Genomic DNA, 9467 nt, shown 5'->3' with positions numbered 1-9467 from the left:
GTCACGGTTCACTCACACGTCGGGGTCACGGTTCACTCACACGTCGGCGTCACGGTTCACTCACACGTCGGCGTCACGGTTCACTCACACGTCGGGGTCACGGTTCACTCACACGCATCCTGTTCTACTTGGAGACAGTTGATGCTGCTGTCGGACAGACGCTGACGATGAAGAATCTGCTCGTTACAGAACACCGTCAACGTTCCGTGAGAATCCGCGACGAGCAGATCGTTGCTAGAGAATCGCGTGACGTCATGAACCGCCATCATCTGGATCGGTCCGCCTTTACTGTCCAGCTGTGACTTCAGCTGCAAGCAAAATGCAAACTTCTGAGGGAAAATTAGACAAATGAGGTAATGGCCAGTTTGGGGGGAAAAACGTACATGATGGATTCAAAGGTGTGCTGTAGGCATGCATGCGGACGCTGCAGGCAGCACTCAATAAACGCACCTGGCAATCTAAATATGCCAAGCATCATGAACCCTTACTGTCCAGCTGTGACTTCAGCTGCAAGCAAAATGCCAGCATCATGAACCGCCATCATCTAGATTGGTCCACCCTTAAGCTGGGTTTACACTACCGACTTTGTGTTGGCGAATTGGACCAACTTCCCAAATATACGACCGACAATCGGCCGACAATGTAAATGCGAAAATCGAGCGAGCAACTGGTCGATAGCAACTAGTTGGGAGATTAGAACATGTTCCATTTTCGCCAACTCAGAGTTGCCGAATTTGGAAATTGGTTAAACTCGCCGATTCGCCAACATAAAGTCAGCAGTGTAAGGCCTAAAGCCCAGCTTTACTGTTCAGCTGTGACTTCAGCTGCAAGCAAAACAAATGAGTTAGAAGGTAGAATCAAACAGGGGTGGGGGGAGAGGACAGGCAGCACGGGGCGTAGTTCAACTGGGTTATTTTCTAGAGCCGGTAGGAAAATAGTTGCGGCAGTTTTAGAAATGAGTAGTTATCGATGAACGAATAGTTTTCTTTTATGGTAGTCTCATCTGGTTTTTATTGCTTAATCTAGAATGAATACCAACCTACATTATTCTGAAAACATGCCTGATGCAGGGTTCTCCCTACGTTGCGCAAACGGGGCGCGCGCGCCCCGTTTGGGAAAACTCCCCCCTGTTTGAGTTTCATCCTGGGGAGAACCCTGTGATGTAACCACAAGTAGACAACCTATATACATGTATGTACCTATATATGACTATCATGTACATATTTAAGAGTCATGGAGGTACACACCTTTATACTGTTCTTGGTTTGTTGCAAAGGCAAGTTGTATATTCTTATAGTTCCATCTTCACACCCAACTATAAGATGCAGCCCTGAATGCCTGCAGGAAACAAAGATACACATATTTGGAAGGAGATAAACTACAATTGTTTCTACATGTACTACAGTGTTTACCTCTCTTGACTTTCATTTCAAATGCAATTATAACCAAATCCAGCCAATAGATGCTTAAAACACATCTGTGAGAATATTTACAATCTAATGTTATAATGTGTAACTGTAAGCAATGGAAGCAGACAGCTAGCTGTTCTTGACATAATACTGGCAAATATTTACTACTGCACAAAACTAGATAAAAAAAACTAGACTGAGTAATTTTAAAAACAAACAGATACCTGAAAACACTTGCAACATTGAGGGTATTGAAGTTATGATCAAGTGTTGTCTCCCAAAGTTGTTTCACGACACTGGATGGGGCAGGCATTGTTAATGTGAATGTTGCATCTGAATCCTGAAATATAAGATATCACAATACAATCACTATAACACGTTTCAAATTTTGTTTGCATGACACGTGTTACGATTAAATATTTTGTGAATTTCTAAATAGTACATCGATATAGCAGTACAAGATGGGTTTACGGAATTTATAATTTATATAAATATGTAGTATGAATGTATATTTCCGCAAATATATTTATGGAAATATACATTTATTCAGATCAAGCAAAATCAGATTCTGCATGGAATCACCATTATAGAATTTTTTTATATACACTTCAGGCAGCACATGTTAAAAAGATTGTTGTCTGAAAACCCCAGATATGCTACTGATTGGCTTTATGTTCCTGTTCCAGAGTGAAAAGCTGTGTTAACTTAAGCTATATTAATGCATAGCATTAATTGCAGGTTTATGTCACTCTCACTGACACTTACAGAGACCTCCCCTAGTGGTAATTAATTACGCTTTGTGAAACCGGCCCCCATAGACATGCGTCTAAACCATAGAGTTATATAGTAGAGCCCCAATATATTATATTTATACAACTCTATGGTCTAAACAGACGAATTGCTCCGACCTGTGATTGGAGGATAATAATAGAATTCGTGACATTTCGTTTTCATTTTGCATACTCTGCCGCATACCCTATGACCGGTAGGAAAGTGTACTATTAACTATCATATATGGCGAAACGATTTGAGTTTCATTTCTATATATTCTAGCTATTATAGACACGTCTTAGCTATTATATCTGTAAATTTTGAGTTTATTGAAGCACGATTAGTCTAATTAATTAGAAAATAAGCACGCGCGTTATCGCTCATAGGCTAATACACGCGCGGCTACTGTCGGTAGCAAAGTGTACTAACTATCATATGACGCTAACTATTTGAGTTACATTTTTATAAATTCTAGATATATAATAGAAACATGTCTCAGCTATTATCTCTGTGAATTTTGAGTTTATTGAAGCACGATTAGTCTAATTAATTAGCAAATATGCATGCGCGGTATCGCTACTCATCGCAACCGATTGCAAGCTTATTTTTTCCTGGACAACCTCAATGTCAGTTGCTGATACTAACAGCGCCAAGTCATCAGCATACAATAAAACCTTAGTTTTTACACCGTCTGCAATATGGTTTACATGTATTCAAAATAGCAACGGTCCTAAAATCGATCCCTGAGGTACCCCACATGTTATATCATTTTGGTAGAAAAGGTACCTCCGACATCTGTCATGTGGCTTCTTCTGCACAGATAGGCCTGGAACCATTCGACCACCTTACAGTGTAGACCAATTGCTTTTAGACTATACACTGGGTGGCCGCTGCGTTGCAGTTGTGCTCACTGCTTGCCGTTGTTCGCAGTTTGCTCGCCGATAGCTATAAACCTGCTTGCAGTTGTGTTCAGCGATAAGGAGTTACTCGGTGAAATAAGTGATAAGTGTCTTTAGGTAGGTGCGTGCTAATGCCTGTGCTCCATGGGGACTCATATTCCTCGGAGCTTCGCTACGTGCTAACGCTGTGTCAACACTGTCATGCTCAGGCCTCGTTGTTCGCCCCAACCGATTCGTGTACAGGTGTAACACGCACGGCCAGACTTGTACTGCCGTGAATAGTGTGCCTAATATAGGCCACTATCAGTTGTCAGTACAAGGTTAGGGTGCGAATTACTGAAACAACCTCCTGCAACATCGCTGCTACAATATACAGCCCACTGCGCTACCTTATTTTTATAGGTTAAATACAGCCGCAAGTCCTTCGCATAAAGTTTACCGAGACCGCCTGCAGGAGGTGCCGCGTAAAGTGTTGCGTAAAATACCCGAATAACTTGTAGCGAACGGAGCTTTGTGAAACACAGCGCCGCGCGCGCGTGTTCTTCGCTATTTACCGATCCCACTTGTGAAAAATAGCGAAGAAACTACGAACCGAACGGTTAGTGAAACGCGCCCCTGTTCGCGGCTTACTGTAGACGATATAATTCTGTCCCATAGTAGACCCTTTTTCATTTTGCTGAGGTCAATATGGCCCCGCCGGGCCGAACGTGTCATTGGAAATTCGAGTCGGTGAGATTCGCGTGCAAAATGCAGCGCTGCTATGCGGCGGCGCCCGTACGCCGCATTGCGCGGAAAAAAAAACTCTACCGTTCCCTTCTACATCGGCTTTTAACCGTTGCTACTAGATATGTGTATACATTCACACTTCAATCGTTATTTAACTTCTTAAAAGATTGTTTTCGAGAAACGCGCCGGACGCGCGGCCCGCGGTAAAGTGTTACGGCCCCGCTATCATTAACTTTCGTAAAGTTACGTTGGCCCTTCTTACAAACGAATGCAGAGCGCAATCAGACGGACTCCTTACGAATCTCCCCTGGTCTCTGCGCTCGTATCTGTGTTGCGCTGCCAGAGGCCTGATAGACTCGCTGTGATTGTCGATTGTTGTAAATGGCCACCCGTAATTTACAGCGTTAATGAAGCGGGGTTTCTGAAAAACAATCTTTTAAAAGTAAAATAAACGATATGAAGTGAATGTATACACATATCAGTAGCAAGGTAACGTCAGTGTAAGAAGGAAAACCGTAGGTTTTTTTTGTGCCACTATGCCGTACCGGGCCGGCATTAGCAGCATGGCATTTGTATGGCGATCTCACGAAATTTCAATGAACCCCCGCTTCTGTCGCCAATATAACCCTCACCAAAATATAAAAAAGTGTTATATGGGACAGAATTATTCGGGTCTAGGTTAACTGTGACACAGACACCCAGTCAGTGCAGTGCCAGTGGCCAGAGGTAGATACAATAATGTAACCCAACAAAGTAGGCCTGTAGGGTGTAATGTAAACGCTTCTCTTGTTGGCTTACATATTGTACTATGCACGGTACTCTAGTACTACTAGCCCGCGTCCAGTTGCTGGCAGGCCTGCGGTCAACTGTACGCGGCCTTATAGTACTAAGCTATGCCAGACAGCAGAGACAATTCCAAACCCTTTATTACACTTAATCAGGGCTTGAAACTAACGCTGCGCGCCGAGCTAGTAGAAATGCAATAAGGGCTACGTAGAATTCTGGGCTACCAGCCCTGTTGGCGAGTGGGAATGCCTACCAGATAACATATTACCGAGGAGTAAGATAATATAGAGGAGTATGACTCTCAAACACTACGTGAAATTTCAACTTTTGCCTGCCTAAATTTACCCGATGATTAAACTATACCAACTCGACTAAAAATTACATCTAAATGAGCGTTGACATGTCCGTCTAACTAAAACTTTCCTTTGTTTCAATACTCTCTCTGCCTTTACGAGATATACGCCTTGAACGTGCAAACACATTTGTTCCTAGTGTTTAACTAAGCTGTCGGCTCAGATTGCCCAGATATCTTTTTCGGAACAGTTGGCTAGCTGGAGGAATGGTCTTGTCCGTTGACAGACATGCCACCATGTTGGCGCCGGAGTAATGATAATAATGAGCATAATATAATATAAGATAATCTAGTATTATGTTTATATAATAGCGTGTGTACTATATCGGTGTATATATATATACGTGTATATATTAATATAATAGGATACATATATAAGGTGTATTGATATAATATAGAATATCAATATAGGAAGTCTATATTATGCTTACTCCTGCTCGCCAACAGGGCTGGCATTGCTTGTCAAGCAGACAAGACAGTCTCACAGCAGCCCTGTCCGAAGCTATCTGGGCAATCTGAGCCCGGCCAGCTTAAGTTAAAACACATGAACCATGTTGTTGGCCGTTTCAAAGCTATACTCCGTAAGGCAAGAAGCTATTTAAACAAAGTAAAGTTTTAGTAGAGCACGATGTCGCAACGCTCCAATTTAGATTTAATTTTTATTCGAGTTGCCACGGTCATATACTCATCGTAAAGCCTTAGCGCAACGCAAATGTGAATTCAACATGTTTCGAGAGTCAGTACTCCCTATATTATTCTTACTCCCTGATAGTTAACTAAACGTTTCAGCACTACTACCCCGACCGAACTAGTAATAAGTAATATACAATTTGCGTGTGCAAACAAATAAAATTGCAAAAACCTCCAACTTAACAGTCACGGTACCTCAGACCAAAATCGGGTCCAAACCACCCATGCGCTCTATCACAGCTCATGGCCCAATCCCCCACAGTGTATATCGCAATACGTTTCTGTTCTACTTGCTGTTTACGTCGGACGCGGTTTCAGTTTACGTTTCAGCGACGTTCCAGCGGGTTAAAGTTTAAAACAGGACAAATCCCTCCCCTTTTCAAAGACAAACGATGATTTCAATTTTGCAACGTTTGCTAAATATTAAATTAAAACGCAACGTTACTGCATACGGAGGTTGAATCACCCGGTTAATACATATACAATCAGTCTCTGTGCTATAGATTTATGCTGAGAAGGGTCCTATATCCCCCCCAGTTGCTTGCCGAACGTACCCGGTACGGTCCTCGTATACCCAGAACTTACCTCTGTACTATCTCAGACCGGACCATACCTCGCTACTCCACTACCCTGAGTCCTAGGGAGTTGCCTAGGCCTACTCCCTACACCCGTAGTCTAACCCTAACGCAGGGCCGTAGTGGCCGCCACGGCAGCCTACGGCAACAGCCGTGCCACTTCTTGCACTAAAACATTGTGGCAGGGACCAAGGAGCAACATATACAGAGCGCGGATAAAACCCCGGGGGGGGGGAGCACTCACCCCACCATTAAGGCTAGGTATGTGCCCTGTGGCAGAGTCAAAAATGGGGGGGGGTCTCTGGAACTAACTCAGATCTGAAATGGGGTCTCCTGAACTAATGTTTGTTGAATGTGGTAAGCTCTTGGAATCGCGCTATTGTTCGAAAATGTGGGCTCCGGAACTAGGATTTCGTTTGAACATTCAAATGCTCTGAAACTGGACTCACATTTAAAAGAGGTTGGTCTCCGAACTGTGGGGGGACCAGTGATTTGCTTTAAAATTACTGCTGTAGCACTTGAACCAATTAATTTGTTTGTAATTACTGTAGCAGGAGAGAAGAAACATGAACGGGAGAGAGATGAGCAGCACGCGACAACACACGGCCACACACACACACACAGAGCAAACGCACACACGCGCACACCACAATCACCACTGCATGGCATGGCCTTCATGTGCCCGCTTCACGTAATTCTGAAGTACGATGCACTGGAACGGAAATATTAAACAACCCATATATTTTTCATATTGATGTACTGATAGTATATATAATTACAATTTTGTAAACAATGTTTTATATTCGTTATACTCATACTCAATATTTTAGATAACTTTAGTCAAAACACTCAGCTTTAGTCTACATTCCTCTTGAAATTTACAATTGACCTTTATAAAAGTGATCAGATTGGTCGTGCTTTCAACATAGGCCCTAAAATGCCCGGAAATGCGCATTTCGCAGGCTCTAAATTTTGCAAAAAACTGTCTGGGGTAGTACTCTGGATCGGCTTGCGGCGATCGCGCGCCGTGATGCGCTTTAGCCATCGCGTGCCTGCGCACACACTATAAACTGCCCACTCTGATATATCAAACAAATTCGGGTGATCGCCTACATTTTCTGCAGTTAGCACATTTGGGAGCTACTAGCGGCCTGTAAACATATCAAATGTTACCAGCTAGGGTACGTTCCCGATATCCGGTATAACCGGACCGTGCCAGGTCAACGCTTCCGGCAGTACCATGGGGAACTACGACCCTAGAGTATAATTGACTGAGATAGTAGTCATCGTTTTGCAGGTACTGTTAATGAAATAACACTCGTTTAAACCACCATTCATGTAACTGGTATTGCTAAGCCTTTATAATACGATGTTCCATCCATAACACTGACATAGACATGCTTTCTATGCAGTCTTCGACGTTAGGCGGTGGACCGTTGGCCGAGACCACCAATCAATCTCTGCACTCGGTCCAGTAAAATTTTACGAAGCATTAAAATGCGACGCGTCGGTCATCCCGTTTTTTGTCAGCCAACTCTAGTTACAGTATTAAATAACTGTAATTCAAAGTATTATGAGACTATTACTGTCAATCATAACTGGCAGAAAAAACGCAGCATCTAAGCATTATCAAAACGCACACTTCTTCGTGTTTGTTTTTTCATTAATCCAACTTTAACCTCGAAGATAAACGCAACGGTTGTAAACATCACTGGACATTGTCGGAAGTCGTTCCACATATGTTTATGAACGACAGTTCGTAACGCTTATACCACAGCAGTCTTTAACATCAATTCACGCCGCTCATCATTTATTTACACCGACGGAAAGCTTTGACGTATGGTTGCCTCTGTATTCTTTCGATTACACACTGAACCGTATACCACCGTCGTCGATCCGTCGAAACTCACAAAGCCTACTGCCTGCGTTGACTGCTTTGCACCCGAACCTACCCAAAATCAAAACCAAAACCAAACCAAAACCAAAACCGTCCGCCTATCTATACGCGAGTCATACATGATGAATATGCGTGTTACTGTATTCAATTGCTAAGCGCAGATCGAGACTGGTGATGAAGATGCAGCTGACAATGAAAATTAAAAAAGCCTGATTAAGGTTTTTAGTGAAGTTTGATTGCAAACACATGTATGTTTTCTTGAAATGAAACTGAAATACCTCAAAATTGTCAAAAATGCAAACAAGCTGACTGAATGATTATGATGTTGCAAATACATTAAAGTTTTAATAGTCTGCTTTGAAAAATTGCGAGTGTTGTTCCTTTTTGCCTAAACTGCTAAATGTGTGATTCAAGTTATCCACAATATGTTCAACGAACTAATATTTGTTCAGATGAAAAAAAAATCGCGCTAAAAAATGTCCAAATTACGAGTACAAATGCAGAGCTAATTTTTATCCCAAATGCTGGAAATGGCATTTCATGAAGTTCAGATTCAATTTTTTCCGGGGCGCCATGCGCCCCGAACCCCCCTAGTTGCCTCGTGCACTGCGGCACTCGGGATGCAAATCACACTCACACACCTCGGCAAGCCAAGGCGTGTGATTTTTCCTCGCCGCTGCCTTCTTTCAAAACACAAGGACTGATACACTTTTTAACTTTGTTCATCGCTAACCAACTCATAGGTATTCTACTGTTATCATAGCAGTGTGTAGAAGGTATTGATGATTTTAATAGGTATTCCTACTGTTATCATTGCGTGTGTAGAAGGCATGTGATTATATTTGATAGGTATTACTACTGTTTATCATAGCAGTGTGTAGAAGGCTATTTATACGTAAAATACAAAATGATTACTGTTTTGCTCTTATGTCAAAAATGTCAAAATAATATTGGTCCAGCTAAAATTTAGTCCGGTCCAGTAATTTTGCTGGCTGGTGGACGCGAAGGTCCAGTGTTATGAAATTTCAGTTCGTGAAGACTGTCTATGTGCTTATATTCAGTCAACACAGCAATACAACTCCCAAATCTCAAACTAACACACAACAGGATAACTCAACATATAACTCTATACTGTACTTGTACCACCTACTCACAAACTCTGTACTTGTACTTGTAGTAGCAGAAATACTAGAGTAGTGAGATACTTCACAAACGTCAATATAAACAATGACCTTTCATATTCCGTAGACTGATTAATAGTTCTAAGCGTTCGTACTAATAAGGAATTATTCTGGCTCTTATACACATTATAACTGATCAGTGTTCTCATTAGAACCGGCCACCAGGCCGAGATTGACCAGG

At 42.3% G+C, this 9467-nt stretch overlaps 1 protein-coding gene across 7 annotated transcripts in view; it reads right to left on the bottom strand.

Annotated features, from left to right (window-relative positions):
- Nucleotides 1–9467, bottom strand: part of LOC106808427 — a 19390-nt gene that overhangs the window by 7486 nt on the left and 2437 nt on the right. For 4 of the 7 annotated variants that reach the window (XM_014811149.1, XM_014811146.1, XM_014811147.1 and 1 more), the window contains exons 2-4: nucleotides 1634–1749; nucleotides 1248–1338; nucleotides 113–329 (exon numbers count right to left, since the gene is read on the bottom strand). In XM_014811149.1, coding sequence (XP_014666635.1) covers nucleotides 113–329; nucleotides 1248–1338; nucleotides 1634–1722 — 397 coding nt within the window. In that variant the 5' untranslated portion in view covers nucleotides 1723–1749. Of the gene's footprint in view, nucleotides 1–112; nucleotides 330–1247; nucleotides 1339–1633; nucleotides 1751–9467 lie in introns of all 7 variants that reach the window. The other 3 variants (XM_014811152.1, XM_014811148.1, XM_014811150.1) reach the window with 2 other exon arrangements.

This window comes from Priapulus caudatus, unplaced genomic scaffold (assembly GCF_000485595.1).
Source record: "Priapulus caudatus unplaced genomic scaffold, Priapulus_caudatus-5.0.1 Scaffold276, whole genome shotgun sequence".
Classification (NCBI taxonomy): domain Eukaryota; kingdom Metazoa; phylum Priapulida; class Priapulimorpha; order Priapulimorphida; family Priapulidae; genus Priapulus; species Priapulus caudatus.
This window is presented reverse-complemented; position numbering and strand designations above follow the sequence as displayed.